At 43.5% G+C, this 16,717-nt stretch overlaps 1 protein-coding gene across 11 annotated transcripts in view; it reads left to right on the top strand.

The window, feature by feature from the left end:
- MTSS1 (MTSS I-BAR domain containing 1) overlaps positions 1-14,796 on the top strand; it is a 126,433-nt gene extending 111,637 nt beyond the window's left edge. For 3 of the 11 annotated variants that reach the window (XM_039382149.1, XM_039382148.1, XM_027727016.2), the window contains 4 exons: positions 7,678-7,872; positions 9,954-10,118; positions 10,462-10,624; positions 11,847-14,796. In XM_039382149.1, the coding sequence (XP_039238083.1) occupies positions 7,678-7,872; positions 9,954-10,118; positions 10,462-10,624; positions 11,847-12,538 (1,215 nt within the window). In that variant the 3' untranslated portion in view covers positions 12,539-14,796. Of the gene's footprint in view, positions 1-6,570; positions 6,691-7,677; positions 7,873-9,953; positions 10,119-10,461; positions 10,625-11,846 lie in introns of all 11 variants that reach the window. The other 8 variants (XM_039382151.1, XM_039382155.1, XM_039382150.1 and 5 more) reach the window with 4 other exon arrangements.
- Positions 14,797-16,717: the final 1,921 nt, after the last annotated feature.

Genomic DNA, 16,717 nt, shown 5'->3' with positions numbered 1-16,717 from the left:
ATATGTTGGGGAGTAGATAGTTCTGTAGGCATAGTTGGGGAGTTTTAATCCTCAAAGTCAACAAGCAGCAAGTGTTAGTGATTTCCAAGTGTCACCTGCCCATATAGACTACTCTTAGACCACCTCTGATAGCACACAGCCCCTTACTTTTGCAAGACATTTAGTGAGTGGAACCCCTAATGAAATTTTAAGGTATCATCCTGATGCCTTAAGCCCCTAATGGTTTTTTATTTTTCTAATATTTGTAAGACTTAAGGCATCAATCCAAAATAAAACTGGTTCATTTAGGCTTGGAACACATTCTCAAGGGAAGCTCAACTGTTTTTAAATATATTTACCTCTTTCATTTTAATGATGATGATCATTTTCAAATGATACCTCTTCTGCACTGTCCGCAGTCTGGACACATGAGTTTTTTTTTGTAGGTGACATCCTGAAGAACTTTGTGCACACTAATAAAATGAATGTTTTGTTTAGATTGGCTATGGCTAACCTAAGTGAAATGCAAAAAAAGTAAATGAGCAATAATAAAGTAAACTGGAATAGTAACAAGGTAAGGAAATTAACTTTTAAGATACATACATCAGTTACACATACCAGCATCATCTTTGGTTTTCATAGTATCCACTGCACCAATACAAAAGGGCGGTAATCCACATGATGATGCCGTGTTTGCAGATGAGGATGTAACTTTGCAATTGCTCTTAGCATGGAAAAAACCTCAACATCTCTCTTTGCAAGTTCCCCTGTTAAGCAGAGGAGAGAACTTAGGCTGGTATCAGGTGGCAGAACATCCTGAAAGTTGATGGGAGTCACACTGATTTACACCATCTAAGTTCATGTGCTTTCACTTCATTTTAGAAACTGTCCATAAAGTTGCAAACTGACCCAAGCATCACTTGAGCTATTCATGAGCTCTAGAAGGCTGCAGCAGTGTGACAAGTGTAGTGTGTTGGTATAACAAATAGGTATGTGCTCTGTATGTCTCTGGCTCTGTATACCTTTACGCAGAGGAAAAGGTAACAGATCATTGCCTGGCCGCTTCATCTTTGCTTAAGTGTCTTGCTTTGTATGTTCAGCACTAAGTAAATCATGTGTGTTGTGCTGACAGATGATTGTGACTGTGAGCTTACCGAGGAGCTGTTCAGTTTACAGCGTTATCCTGTGTTGTGTGTCTCTAACCAACTGACAGATCTCCGTGTGGTTGTGCTTGGAGGCTCCATGGCGGGTGGGGAGGAGCAGCAGCAGCTGCTGCTCTTCCTGGAACACTGATGTCATTGTTTCTAGTAGTGACACTGAGAAGGCAGAAAAGCAAGCTCTGGAACCAACAAAGGAAATTAAAAGCTGTATATCTTGCGCAGGTGGACACTTGCTGATGTTTGCTAGCTACATGCTGTGGGATCTGCTGGATCAACAAAGCCCTTTTTCTTTCTATAATAAGAAAAAGAAGTAGAAGGGACTACCTAAAGTTCCCATATTATAGGACTGGGAATATATGAGCTATGAGAAGCTTCTATGTGCTTGCCTACATTTTATACAAGCAAGTGTCACTGAAAATTAAACTGAATTTCCTCAAAAACACAAATGGGGGTGGGAGGTTGGTGGGAATCTCAAACAAGGAGTAACTAGAGATTTAAACAAGATACAGACTATACCAGAGGAGAGACGACTGACAAAATGAAGACTGCTTTCCAACCTGTAGTTGCCAAGTAGTAAGTGTTTGCAGTTATCACATTCTACATAGAAGATAGGAAAAAGAGCAATTATCAAACCAGACACTGCCTTTTCACTGGTTTAGGAGGATCTCTTTTCTGCAGCATTGCTCTTATTATCCCTGGCAGCAGAAGTGTTAGCCTGTAGCATGTAGCTGTGCATGTGGGAAGGTCACTGTAAAATACTTTAATTGTAATTACACAAGTATGTTTGGGTGTAGCTCAGCACATCCTGTGATGGAAAAGCATCACAGGTCTCTTTTCTGGAGTGGAACAGTTTCTCTAAATGCCAGATGTAAGATCAGCCATGGCCAGTGTGGTGCCCATGGCACATACCGACCCCATACAAAGTCTTTCTGACAGACCTGCTGCTGGGAACATCAGACCAAGAGTGGCTCTTGGGTGAACACTGGACATGGCTGGTGCTGCTAAACCCACACATTGTCCTGTGTAGTAGACAAACTGAGGTCTTGGGAGTATCTGTGGTGAAATAATATGGTAGTAGTATAGTTATGTTTGATTCAGGGGGATGATTTTAGAAGGATCCCCTGGATTTGGAGTGAACATGCATAGGGGAAGCACTTATGCAGTTGAATTTCATAGCTTGCTTAGACTTTGTGGGGATGAAAGCAAAGGGACAGAAAGAACCAGATAAGAAGATAAAAATGTTGATGTGCTGTCAAAGAGCAGAGAGAGAAGTCTTTAGTGTGAGAATACGCTGGAAATGGCTTTCCGTAAACACTGAAGTAGAGGAAAACTGAATGCGAACTTGCTTTTGTGTGTACAGGTTATCAAGCTGGAAAGATTCTGCTTTTGAGGAGATTCCATCGCTTGAAATAGCTTGAAGTTAGAATAGGGGAAGTACATTGTTACAACTATTCAGTTTTCCATTTAAATTAAGAAATGCTCCCAAATAATACTTAAAAAAAAAACAACAGAAAAAAACCCCTGGAAAACAAACAAAAAAACCTCCAAACAAACAAAAAACAACTCCAAACTGAAACTCATCTGTTAAGTTTTCACCAGGAATTTGTTTCTCCTAAACTTCCTTTTCTAAGTTATGTTTCCCAGCAGTTTATCCCTGACTAGAAAGAAGGGTCAGTAGAGACAGGTTTCTGGAAGTGAGAGGTGATGACCTTGAGTCACTATCTGGAGCCTTTTGAAAAGTAGCTGAGACCATTTTCCAATGACTGTAGAGGACAATTGTCGTTAGGATTTGATCTTCTGGGAAACCCTTGTCCAGGAAGCTCTGTCTCATAATTGGGAAAGGGAAGGGGTTAAGAAAGGTGTGAAAGGATGCAAGTAATGCAAGATAACCATAGTCCTTTTATAGGTTAGTAGGACAGCAGATGGAAAATATAATTGCACAGTCCAGCAGCCCAAAATACAGCTCTTTTTTTTTTTATGCTTGCTGGAACTCGTACATACCCCACCAAGCAGCAGGACGCTATCCAAGAACAAGCCATGGCACAACGTCTGAGAGACCAGACACCAAGCTACACTGCATGTTGCTGTGCAGAGCACAGTTTTAGCTTTCTGCTGATACTCCTAACTTTTAGCTTTTTCTCAGAAGAGCAGAACCACCATTATTGCAGCTGTGGGGAAAAGAAAAAAATCCCCCGGGGTTAAAATAGCTAAAATTAAAGAACTGATTTTAAAACTGATTCACGTGAAACAATCATTTAAAAAAAATAATTACTAAAACAAATTCAAAAAATGTGATAGTCAAATTTCTCACACCATGGGGTGTGGAGTAGAAATTGCTCTGCCCAGTGTTTGCCAGTGCGTGTGCTCGCAGGAGTGCATGTGCCAGAGGGCGTGCATCCAAAACAAGCACTTGTTTGGGGACTTTTTGCCCAAGCAGTAACTGTATAGTTTCTGTTTTCAGTCCCTCATGTACTTTCTGCTAAGAAATGAAGGGTGGTATGTGCTTCCCACACCTTCATCTAACCATTCAGGAGTGGCTATGCAGTCTGATCCAGAGAGCCTTTGACCTGCTGCCAGTCATGTTTTCCTTACATTTTTCCTTCAGGAATTCAGTATTCTTCTGTCTCCCTCTCCATTGTTTTCTCATTGTTGTAATGCTTTTTAGCAAGACCAGAGGCTCACCTTCTCTGCGCCATGCAAGTTACTGAAGGTGAGGAGACACTCTTTCTGTACCACCACATCTTGCATTTCCTTCGTCTACCAGGGTGTTTTCCCCATGGCATCTTGGTTCAGCCTTTGTCTAGCTTTTCCTGCTGAAAATGGACACACTGAGTTAGTGGGAGAGTCCTTTTTGTCTTCTTTTTTTTTCCACCTTGAAGTAGTCACTTTATTGCAAAAATAAGTTCATCAATTCTAGTCTTTTTTCCCCCCATACACCAAGTAAATTGAACAATTCTTTGCATCTTCAGAATTTCCATTTTTGACCTTTTTCTATCTGTTTGCTGCATGCATCTTTGTTGCTAATAAACCTCATTTATGGGCCATTTTTACCATTACTTGACATAATCTTGTGAAATTTCTGTCTTGTAAACACAAATAGTCTTATCAGGTGTAAATTCCAAATTCTTACTTGTCCCCGTTGAGGCATCTGCAGAAAACAATGTGGCATGAGGGATACCATGCTTGTAACTCAGACTCTTCACTGTCTGTTCTGCCATGTGCAGAGTATGCAGACTCAGGAGGGTCATTCAGGCTATTAAAAAAGGATTTTCTGTAATTACATTTTTCTCTCTTCGTTTTTTTTTCCTAGCCAAACCAGAACATCAGTGTGAGTATTCTCATGGGATTTCTTTTCTGAGGTACCTGGAACGTCAGGCAGAAGTCTGGAGTTTTAGTGTAAAAGCTAATTTTCTATAATGTATTTTTCTCTAAGGATAGAAGCAATAGGCTCATCTCCATTTAGTGCCCCGTGGTTATGTCTGATGGCGGAGTCAACCACAGCTCATGTATGTTGGTATTCTTATTTTAGAGGCTTTTCTCCTGTAAAAGGAGTTGCATTAAATCAAGAATGTGACCAGTTCCACAAAACATGAAGCCACCGCATCATCAGGTGCCCCACTGCACACTCTTCACTGCTCTCCTTAACAGTCATTTGTTGCAATTTCTTCTGATCTTACCTTCACCTCAGCTCTTGCTGCACCTTGAATACAAGCCTTGTTAGCTGAGCATACTTGTACCCTACGCACATTTGACAGGTCACCTGCAGATCTGATCCCATGTCAGCATAGGATGGGATGTGTTATTTTTATAAAATGGTCCATCACACTACATGCTTTTTAAAAAATTTTAAAGAGCCTTTGCAAAATTTCACTAAAATCACAGTTTGCTAGTAAGTTCAAGATGCTGATGCTGTGTTGACTTCTCAGCAGCCCTACTAGCCTTCACCAAAATCCTTCTGGTGACAGTGTTCCATCTCAGAGACCTACATCTCCTTTTACCCAGGCAATTGGCTGTACATTTCTCATATGTAGCTTCTGGTTAGCAGTGAGACACCTTTTGTTCTCTACAGTGCCTCTTATCCATCTGTCTTTTTATTGCAAACTCACCCCAGATCTCACCTGATGTTAACTGATGAAATTTTATTTCAAATGAGATTTCCCTTCCTCTTCAACATCTTAAAATCTGTGGCTTTGCTACGCAAACCTGATACAAGAGCGCATTCTCTCTGCTGTCGTAGAACGGCAGGGATATCCTTAGATAGACTTGTTTCCCAGATCCTGGGCTACTAAAGGGTGAATTAGTCTTGGTAGTCTTGAATTTCCTGACAGTGAATAGAGCTCTCCACTGCCCTGGCAACTCTTCCAGTATTCTTGACCATTTCCAAGCACTTGGTTGGACCTGGACGCACACCTTTATGGAGCAGGATGCCACTTTCAAGGGGGAGCTTTAGAAGAGCACTGTAGTAGGCAAAGTGGTCCCCATGGTTATTCCCCTTGGCCTGCCTGTGGTTGAATTAGAGTCTGTTGCAGAGGTCTTAAGCAGCAAATGTACATAAAGGCATGCACTGAAAATTGGAGGAGAAGTTCCTACCTAGGAGCAAAATGTTTGATATGTTCAATGGGCACTTTTATGTCCTGCATTTTCCTTCGCTCTCCATCCAAGCCCCTGGTATTTTCTGGCTCTGCTGTTAAGAGAAAGCAGGTGGCAAGTACATGCCACCATTTCTGCACACAGCAGAGCACATGTACCTTCACACTGGCTGCTGGGCAGAAAGGTTTGAGTGAGAGTGTATGCATTTGGTGTATGCATCCTACCTACATGCATACAAGTTATGCACTTTGGAAAACTCCAGTTTGGTAAGTATTACTTCTTTCTCTATTCCATAATATTTGAACTCAGATGAGCTTTTCACAAGCACTTTTGCAGATCAGAATATCCAAGAACTTGCGAATGTAAGTGATGTTTGCTACTCCATGTTTTAAATCTAAACTTTGTGTCTTTGAAGTACTGATGATCTGCTTTCCTGTATAAATAACTTGTCTCAGTATATTGCATGTTTGGACCACAGGTGCCCTCAGCTCCCTCAGCTTCTTGCTGTGAGACAGCTAACAGAATTGAGATGCTGAAATTGCAATGAGGAGTTGAGATCACTGCCTCAGTTTCCTCATTCCTAAGCAGTGTGGCAAGTTCTCGCATTAAGCAAGTGGCTTATTTTGTTTCTCATAGATGTCCTGAACATTAGGAATGGTTTTGAGCAGTTTCTAATTAATTTTTAAAACCCTAACCCTTTGCTTCTCTCATCCCTCCCTCTCTCCTGTGTGTCTCTGTGTATGTGCTTTTTGTCTTTTTCTTTCTGTTCGTGATTTTTTTTTTCCTTTTTTGGTGGCTTGTGTATCCTTTCCCTGCACTGCGGTGCTGTTTTACGCTGCAGAATTCGTCCAGCTCTGCCTCTTCAGAAGCCTCTGAAACCTGCCAGTCAGTGAGCGAGTGCAGTTCCCCCACCTCAGTCAGCTCAGGCTCCACCATGGGGGCTTGGGCCTCCACAGATAAGGTGAAAAACTTCATCTCCAAGACATACAAACCTACTAGCTCGTTATCCAAACCCTGCAACATTGGACAAAAAACAATGCATGGGATGCAGCCAGGATTCCTTTTTGTGAAGATGAGAATAGGAACTGTTGCACTCTCCTTTAGGAATTAATCTGTTTGAATAGACCACACTTGCCTTTAAACTAGTTTATAGGAAAAGCTACAAATTGGGCATTTTACAGAGGTAATTTTCCAAGAAAAGCTCACTGTCCACCTTTGCTACTCGAAGAGATTGTGGAATGCCGCCCAAAGCCAGCTGGTTGCCTGACAAAGAGCTTCTTGCCCAGGTTGTGCTGTTTGTGGCTTCTCCCCTTTCTCCCATTAGGTAGCACACATTACACTAATTGGGATTGGGTTTTGACCAAAAAGGAAGACAAAACACACATTGTTGGAATAAATTAAGTGGGATACACTCTGAATTGGGGGAAGAAGTGAGAGCGGTCTCCATTCTCATCTGGTAAATCCTTGCTGTTGGTTTTTGTTCTTTTTTCTTCCATATCATCACACAGAACATGCCATATTTGAAGGCTGTATGCTTTTCCTCTCTGTCCAACTACACAGACTAAATGCCACCAATGCAAATGCCTCCAGGATTGGAAAAGTTTTGTTCTATGTCTGCAGTCTGCAGGGTTCCTAAATTGCAAAGGCTTTTTCACAGTATGTTGCTTCCATGGACAGAAGGCAAAGCTGCTCAGCCGGGAGACAATGACCACTAGATTGATGCCTGAAATTTGTTATACCAGATAACAATTTTCAAGCAATCTCGCTTCTGAACCAAGCATTGTGTCAATTTTCTGTTTTTTGTTTGCAGCAGAGTTAAGAGTTTTCTTTCTTTTGTTTTAAGATACAGAAGTTTTCTCCCTACAACATCAGTCACAGTGTATTTTCGTATTCATTCTGTTTATATTAATTTCTCTGTTTTTGTTTTTTTTATTTGTTTCATTTCCAGTTGTCTAATGGGTTTTATCACTGTAGTTTATCAAGTGACCCATCCGTAGCTTCAGTTGGTGCAGGTCCTTTCCCTCATTTCCCGCCTGTCTCCCGCGCGTGGACTCGGGCTCCCTCAGCCCTCCTTCCAGACTACGTTCATTATTACACCATTGGGCCAGGCATGTTTCCATCATCTAAGATCCCTAGCTGGAAGGTTTGTGTTCCTTTTGTTGTGGCAGTCCTCACCTCCTCATACCAACAGCATGCACACAGCAGTTGTTGCTACCTTTCGATCCATGTAATTACCGGTTGATTTGCTCTCTTTAATATCACTCTGAATGGGCACTGCATGGGGAAAATCGGAGAGCTAAATTCCAGCAGGGGGTATTTCTCAATGACCTTGTCTGTTCTGGCACTGACTAAAGCATATTAAAGCTGACAATGTGTAGGTAGGAAGGAATAGTTTAACTCTGGAACGTTGGTGAAAGCACTCTGGGCTCTATTCAGCGAGAAAAGCTTGTTTAGCTCTGTCAGAGCGCTCACTTGAGCGCTGCCAGGGCAGGCTTGGCATCCAGTTGGCTTAGATTAGTGAGGCCACATTGAAGACACCAGTGTTCTCCCTGTGGTGATTGGGCTGGGCCCCCACCTTGGCCATGGGCAGGCACACTCCAAGATCCAGCTGGAGTGGTTTAAGAAGGTGCTGAGCACCAGGGAAACCCAAGCGATGACTGAAGCTGTCCCAGCTTTACTACCACAAACTGGAAGTGATCACCCAGCTCGTTTTGCTCTCTTAGTGGAGACCACTGAAAAAGAGTGCAGTAGCTTCTTTCAGTTGCTCCAGCTGGATGTACAGGGATCTTCTTTGGCACTAAAACATCTCTGCTCTGCCAGAGTCTTGACTTTCATCCTTGCCAGGTCATTCCCCTGGGAGACTCTGCCCCAGAGCAAGGAGAGAAGGTCTCTTCTCTGTTGCCCTGAATCCTCACAAGGCTAATGTGCAGTTGACAGTAGCTACGCAGGATTTAAGTGCCTGTGGATGGTTGTGTAATACTGCATATGCACCACGGGACCTGCTTATACTTTAAATTGAGATATCTTGTTACAGATCCCCCTACTCTCTCTCTCCAGCAGCTGGAGACTGTTGAGATACAGGGTGGGCACAGTGGTCCTGGGGCCTCAGGGTCATTAGCTGTGTCTGTGCTTAGAAGCACTCTGCCAGTATATTTGACAGCAACATACTTAGAGCAGAGACACAGATGTTAAGGTAAAGCAGAGTTTCATATGTGTTAATAAAACCAAAATACCTGTCTGTGCAAGGGTGTCTGTCACTTCAGCTGCCGCGCACTTCTCATATGTTGGACTGAGACACATGTCAGTAAAAATCCATAATGTGGTCTTGGCCCATGTTAATTGTGAATTGGAAGGCTGTGGGAGACTGCCCAGCAGGCAGCTGGGGGGGTGTGGGGCCCATTCTCATGCAGAATTTGTTTCTTTTATTTTTAAAGCAGCCCCTGTCTCAGTAAAGGAAAACTCTCTTAGGATTGGGATTGCCCTTGCAGCAGCTGGTGTTTGGGGAGCTACTGCTTAGCAGTGGTTCTGCCTCCCAGCACAGGACACGGATCAGTCCTGCTCTTTGTGTGCAATGTGTGGGTTCTGGACACCCTCAGGACTTTGCTTAATAGAGCCCTGAGTGAATACTGTCTTCGCTGAGGAATTTCTGTTTCAAATTTAGTACCAGTAGTTCAGAGTAAAGTTAGTCTTTCCTCGGTACAGATCATCATTACAAACTCAATTTCAGCTAGTAAGTAAACTGAGAGATTACTCAGAGTAACTTCCTCCTCTAATGTGTATCAAAAATCTGTTCAAGCCTAATTTTTCAGACCTAAAGACATGCATAACAGCATGTAATACTAGAATTTGTGTACATTGGTGATTGAACATGCATGTGTATTTTCTGCTATGTGCAAGTGATTTTTGTACTTGAAATTCTGAAAATGTAGGCTTTATCACAACAGAATTTCATTTAGATAAGACTGTAGTATCAAAATGTTAAATATCTTCATATAAGAACATTTAGGTAGAATAGGAAATTTAGATTCCCTTTAATAAAGGAAATAGATTTTATAAATGAAGATTTTTAATATCCTTAAAATTAATTTATTCCTCACCTGATTCAGAAAGGCATATGCAGTTTGGTACATAATCTGGTGCATTAAAATTGTCCTTTTGCGTAGTTTCACATGTAATTAAAGCGCTATTACATGGAAGCTGTCACTAACAAGTGCGTTTCCTTAGGACTGGGCCAAGCCGGGCCCGTACGATCAGCCGATGGTGAACACGTTGCAACGTCGCAAAGAGAAGCGCGAACCAGATCTCAATGGAGGAGCTCAGAGCGGGGCCCCTGTGACCCCTGAGGAGGCCCAGAGACCTCGGAGCATGACGGTCTCAGCTGCCACAAGGGTGAAGCTCTGATTTCAAATACAATGCTTGGTGCAAGGGAAACGGATGTGCTGGCTCCTGCCAGTACTTCCGATGTGCTTTATGCTGGCACATGTTCACCCGGGAAGGGGTACTGGCGTGGTGGTGTGGTCAGTGGGAATCCTGTGGGCGTGAGGGAATACACTGTTGGGTGTTAGCATTTGTAGGGCAACGTCCTCCAAAGAGGCGTCTGTTTCCTAGCCCAAGTAAATGGTTGGGCACAATCTGTTGGGTTGTGATGATGACAAGCTCTTCTGGGGAGGAAGGGCACCTAAACATGGGTGAAGGTGACAGGCGTAATGAGTCTCTTTCTGTGTGTAAGCAGCAGGGTGAGGAGATGGAGGCCTGCGAGGAGCTGGCACTGGCTCTGTCAAGGGGACTGCAGCTGGACACCCAGAGGAGCAGTCGGGATTCCTTGCAGTGCTCCAGTGGCTACAGCACCCAAACAACAACTCCTTGCTGTTCAGAGGACACGATCCCATCTCAAGGTACCCATCCAAGAGATGTTCCTTTTTAGAGCGTTCCCACCTGGCCATCATACACTCACCCCATGGTGCCAAGGAGCTCTATTCCAGCAGCTGTTACTGGCTTTGTCATCAGCTGGGGAGAAAGGCTGAACATTCTGCTGTGAAGTTTTTTCCAGCTTGAAATGCAGCCTGGATTTATTAACTACAAAAAACCTGGATTGCTTCATAGTGTACTGAACGATTGTATTTTCTTGTGCATTACTCAAATGAGTTTCAGGTTAAGGATGCCACCATTTTGAAGAAGGTCCTGAAATTAAATTTCATAGGTTGAGTGGAATGACACTGGTACTGCATCATACACTTCTTGTGGTAGTAGTGTCCTTTGTGAGCTATTGTCTCAGCAAATACACACTCAGGAGCTTTGCTTTCGTGTTCCATCTGCATTCTGAATCTGCTCTTGGTTTTTCTTTGTGACCTTTTATTTCCTGCCTAAACAGAAGTTTTGTAATTGGAAAAAGAATCCATTGGAGACCGTAATTTGGGTGTAGCTGGGAGGCTGCAGTAAGGTGCTGGGTTTTGTACCCTCTTTCAGAACCAGCAACAACCTGAGAGGGAAGGAGTTTGGTGTTTGCAGTTCAAACCTTCCTTGTTTGCTCAGCTGCAATGGTTGTGCTGTGCAGTCACAGGAGGCAGCAGGGCTTACGGAGGGCCAAGCTTGGCTCAGCACTTACGTGAAGAGGAAGGAACTTGATGCAATTATTAAAGCTGAGGCTGAGTTTTCAGAGCTGACAGCTGGGATTTACTTTGTAAAATAAGCAAATTTGCTGCTGAAATCACTGGTACACAGTCCCGTGAGCCCCACTTGCCTTCAAAAGTACATTTTGTAAGTGGTGTATATGGCTTGTAGGATGCTGGTTTTGGTATGTTCATGTTGGCAACAAATACTGAGTCTTAGTTACTTAATTAGTTTGGAGAAGGGACTGAGCGTGTACAGTTCTTGTTCTCTTTCACAAGAGCCATGGGCACCCTGCAGCTGTAGGGTCATTTTGCTGTGGTGCTTTCAGGCACACGGTCTGTGGATCTTGGCCACAGGAACCTCAGGCTTTCTTCCTCCTAAAGGTGAAACCACTCTTAATGCTTATTGATCTCCAGGCTTTTTTGGTTATATATACACACTTTAGACTTACTGACGTGACTCAGCTCTCTGCTCCAGTGTGTTCCTAACTCTGTCTTTTGGCATCAGTTTCAGATTATGATTATTTCTCTGTGAGTGGTGACCAGGAGGCAGAACAACAAGAGTTTGACAAATCTTCCACCATCCCAAGAAACAGTGACATTAGCCAGTCCTATCGCAGAATGTTTCAAACCAAGCGTCCTGCTTCCACCGCAGGTCTGCCAACCACGCTGGGACCAGTCATCGTCACCCCCGGCGTCGCCACCATCCGACGGACCCCTTCCACCAAGCCTTCCGTCCGACGCGGCACCATCGGGGGAGGGCCCATTCCCATCAAGACGCCAGTGATTCCTGTCAAAACGCCAACCGTCCCCGACATCCCGGGCGGACTGCCTGGCGCCCTCGCTGGGACTGAAGAGTGTCCCGAGCAAAGTCCGGAGTCTCCGGCAGCAGGAGATGGTGGACAAGGTGTGACCAGCGTGCCCTCGTGGAGCGGACAAGCGTCTGTCAACCCTCCCTCGTCCAGCCAGAAACTGAGCGTGGCCGAGGAGCAGAGGCAGGTGGTTCCTGAGAGCGAGGGGGAGGAAAGCGAGCGGGATGGGGTCGGCACCCTGGCGCCTGTGGGCCAGGCAGAGCTGGATCCCGGGGAGCTGAGTCCTGGGGACGCCCCACAGGGTGGGGATATGCTGAACGCCATCCGGCGCGGTGTCAAACTGAAGAAGACAACCACGAATGATCGCTCAGCACCTCGTATTTCCTAGGAGTGAGGAAGCTGCCAGAGTACCAGACGCCGAGAAGGAACTGTGAGGAAACCAATTTGTCTCTACCCATTCCAATCTGTAATCAGTGATTTTTTTTAAGATACTCGGTAACAGACAGTCTGAAAGTACTCTAAAAGAGAAAACAAATGAAAGAGCATAGTAAGGCATAATCTTCACTGGTGTTTTAATTTGTAAATATCAATGATTTTGTTTTCTTGCATTTTTTTGATCTAAGTTACACTTTTAATTTTTTCTGAAGGTGCCAAATCCCATTTACCTTTTTTATAACTCTCTTTGTAAAGTTTTAAATCATAGGAGAAGAAAAAATGTTGAGTAGTTAACTTCAGCAAAGGGATTTAATGAAAATTTGGCTTTTTTGCAAGCTTTTGTAGAGCTCCTTGTAATAGTGAGGTTAAAAAAACAAAACAATGGGACTTCCTACAGTTTAAGTCAAGCTGTAAGGAACGAATCCTCATTTAAGTATTAAAAAAAAAAAAGTTTGACAAGGAAGAATAAAAATTGACAATGAAAGCAATATATAATGCAAGGAAGAAACCTGCAGTTGGTAGAGTTATTCGGGGGGTAGTGGGGGGAGGGAGATGCCATCAAAATAGCAGATGCTGTTGCACAAAAGTAGCCTAGTAGGATGGATTACTAGTAGCTTCATGGTAAATGCATCAGAATAAGCCATATTGGATTGCAGTGTTTTGTTTCTGTAGGGTGTTTTAAGACTGGGTTTTTCCACATTTCTTTTTTGACTGCACAGCAACAACTCTCAGTCACATGCATGCAGCCTTTACTGTGTAGGCTTGGTTCTTCCACCTTCACGTTTCATTCTGCTCATCCTTCTGCTGAATACAAACCAGGACAACAGGCTTAAGGCAGTTACAAATGTGAAAACATTTTTAAAATGCAAGCAGGGAGTTCTTAGATATTATCAAAATGCCTTTTTCTGACTGTGCCCAGCAGGCTGGGCACTTTGGAAAGCCCAACTATTTTGAGAAAACACTTAAAATTGACAGGTGTAACCAGCTTGTGATCTAATAAACAGCGAATGTTTCTTTCCAATACAGGGGCTTGTTTTTCTTAACTTCTTTTAAATGGCAGTTGATTGGCTTTTCTTAAATACCGAAAAGAAAGGGGTGAGGGGTGGGGGGTGGGGAGAGATACTGGTTTTTTGATAATACTGGGAGTCTGACCACTATATTCTCTTTTTTTGTACTTTAAGTCATGTTTTTTGGAATGCTATTGATAGAATCATTAAGAGTTGGATTTTTTCCTTAAAGTAAAAGCAAGTTATTGCTGCAATACCCGTCTCCTAAAGCCAACAGAAATATGCAGACCCCTTGGCATGACACGTGTTCCCATCAGACAATCCAGAAGGATGCTGTCTGCCCACCCACAGCAGACCCACGTGTGGATGGACACCAGACTTGAGGATTCGGGATTGTTTAAAAATGCACCAAATAATACAAATAAGGGGCTGGTTTCCACCACATGCTCTGCAGATTTCTGTTGGCTCTAGATTTGCCTACATGACCTCTTATGCTTTACTACATAAATGCATTGGATGTGAAACTTCTAGTAACTGTGTAGTCACTGTGTTCTGTATGACATTTTACACTGCTGTGCTTGCTAACCTTTTTTTTTTGTTATGGCTTAAAAGCAAAAAAAAAAAGCATGATTCTTAGAAAATATTAAACCTTCCTTTCTTTGAAAAACAAGCTCCTTATAACAGAATATAATAAACAGTAGTGCCTGTGGTGTAGCCCACCAATCTTGATACAGTAGCTGATGCATTGTGCAAATGAGGCTTTGAGATGGTTTTTGCATAAACAAAAACTGCTAGGAGATAATCTCAATAGTTAAAAGTGTTATTTAAACCTTTGAAATAAATGGATGTAACTGTACCCAAGTACAGCTTTTCACTTGTTTAGTTCTTAAACGTTAGTATAATCAGTAAAATTTAATATAAAATGTTGCCAAATTCAATGTAGAAAGAATGTGACAAAACACTTTGGATAGTTCTATTGTTTGTGTTTTTGCATATTGTAAAAGCAGTGTCACAGCTAAAAAATAAAATGTTTCTAATGGTAAATTATTGTGGTTTAGTTGCTAGTTTGTACTGAGAGTTGACCTCTCCCTGTGCAGTTTTTTGTTCTAAACTGGTATAAATAATTGCTGTAAGTGTGTCTCTCTTCTACATTGTAATGATTGCTTAAGCCTACATTATAAATAAAGAACTGCTGAAAAACTTCTGTCTTAAAGGCTTTCTGCTTCCAGACCATTGGATATCAATGGTGCCCTTCCTCAGACTTCTCAGGATGGCGCAGGTTCCATCTGCGTGTAATAGAAGCAACAGAGAATTAAAAAATAAGTAAATAAAATTGCGTGTAGCTGTGTTTTACTGCACTGGCAGGGTAGTAGCAGAACAGAAATGCAGTGCTAACAGTGAAAATTCCAGTGAAATAGAAACTGATGACGTTTCTCTGCACCTCACTGTTCTTACCTGGCCAGGAAGCACAGATAACTCAGCATGCTTGTGCGTCCACTTCAGTGATGGACCTCAGTTCCTTATGCCAGAGGAGGAAAATTGCTGCTGTCAGCACTGCCTGTGCTACAGCCAGAATTCATCAAACACACCACCAGCACCATCTCCCACAGGCACCCAAGTGACTGAAGACAATTTTTAATTCACCTTCCCCAGCAACAAAGGCAGTGGGGAGGACGCTGCTCCTTCTTCCAGCTGCCACACAGTGGCCCGATTTATTTCCTTGCCACTGTGATGGGTTCATTTTTGTCTAAAAGTTTCCATTTGTCACTGTGTTGGGTTTGCATGGCCAGGTTTTGGTAGCAGGGGTCTGCAGGGCTGGCTTCTCTGAGGAGCTGCCAGAAGCTTCCCCCATGTCCAACAGAGCCCATGCCGGCCGGATCCAGGACAGACCCACTGCTGGCCAAGGCCGAGCCCATCAGTGACAGTGGTAGTGTCTCTGGATAACAGATTTAAGGAGAAAATGTCGCTGTGTCACTGCAACAGCAGTTGGGTATGTGAGAGAAACAGCCCTGCAGACACTCAGGTCAGTGAGGAAGGACACCAGGTGGCACAGTGGAGATTCCCCTGCAGCCCGTGGTGCAACCCATGGTGAGGCAGCTGTGCCCCTGCAGCCCATGGAGGTTCATGGTGGAGCAGAGATCCACCTGCAGCCCGTGCAGGAGCCCATGGTGGAGCAGGTGGATGCTCAAAGGAGGCTGTGTCAGATTAGGCAACTCAAATCTCCTCTCTTCTAGCCCTAAAAATGGGAAAACAGCTGAAGAGCCAGGTTTTCCTATGAGCTTTCACTCTGTGGCTGTATCCCATCTGTTCCCTCTCAAGGTGGTGAAAAAGTGTTACCAAAACTTCCTGTGTCTTGTATGGATGCTTTGGGAATGTGGCCAGAAGCAAACAGCTTTTTGTCCCTAGTTCACTGTCATGCAGGGCCGTGAATGAGCACACAAGAGCCATATTCCTCAGCAGCCCACATGTATTAACTGGTACGGCTCAGTGTTTTTCTGGGATTCAGTTTATAGGGGAATCAGCTTGCTTCTGGTGCTCCACAGCACTGTTATCCATGCAGGAAAGCACAACACTGTAAGGAAGATTTATGTCTTGTGAGACTTGATACGCAAGTGAAAAATGCAGCAAAGTGCCTAAAGAGGTGGGGAGGGCAAGATGTCTTTATCCCAAATCCAGGTCAGAAATACCCTCATTCTGGGAGCACCCAAAGCACATTGCTGCTGTCACCATCCTGAAACTCCAGCTTTTTAACACCTTGCCTGTATTTACCATCACATTCCAAGTTATGGAGCTGATATGAACTATTATTAGTTGTCATTCACTCCCCCCAGGCCCTTCTCCCTCCCACCTCATCCACAGTGGGAGACAGTCTGTTAATCTAGTTATTCTCAGTTTAGTTGCTTATAATTTGATCAAGTTCCCCACTAAATCTGCCTCTCCCACCCCTTTAAGCTTGCTTTCCTTCTCTGGGAACGAGTTTAGCGTGGACAGTTTTTTTCAGTCTTAGCTGAGTTTTCTAACTCTGAAAGCTGCAAGAGAACTTGCTCTGGTGTCAGTGCCCCGCTAGGATTTTTCCACAGGCTGGCAGTGAAGTGTGAGTGTCCTAGGCAAGAGCAGTGTGCAGG

The sequence above is a fragment of the Pipra filicauda genome, unplaced genomic scaffold, assembly GCF_003945595.2.
Source record: "Pipra filicauda isolate LSUMZ 115617 unplaced genomic scaffold, ASM394559v2 scaffold25_size4600443_pilon, whole genome shotgun sequence".
NCBI classification, from domain to species: domain Eukaryota; kingdom Metazoa; phylum Chordata; class Aves; order Passeriformes; family Pipridae; genus Pipra; species Pipra filicauda.
This window is presented reverse-complemented; position numbering and strand designations above follow the sequence as displayed.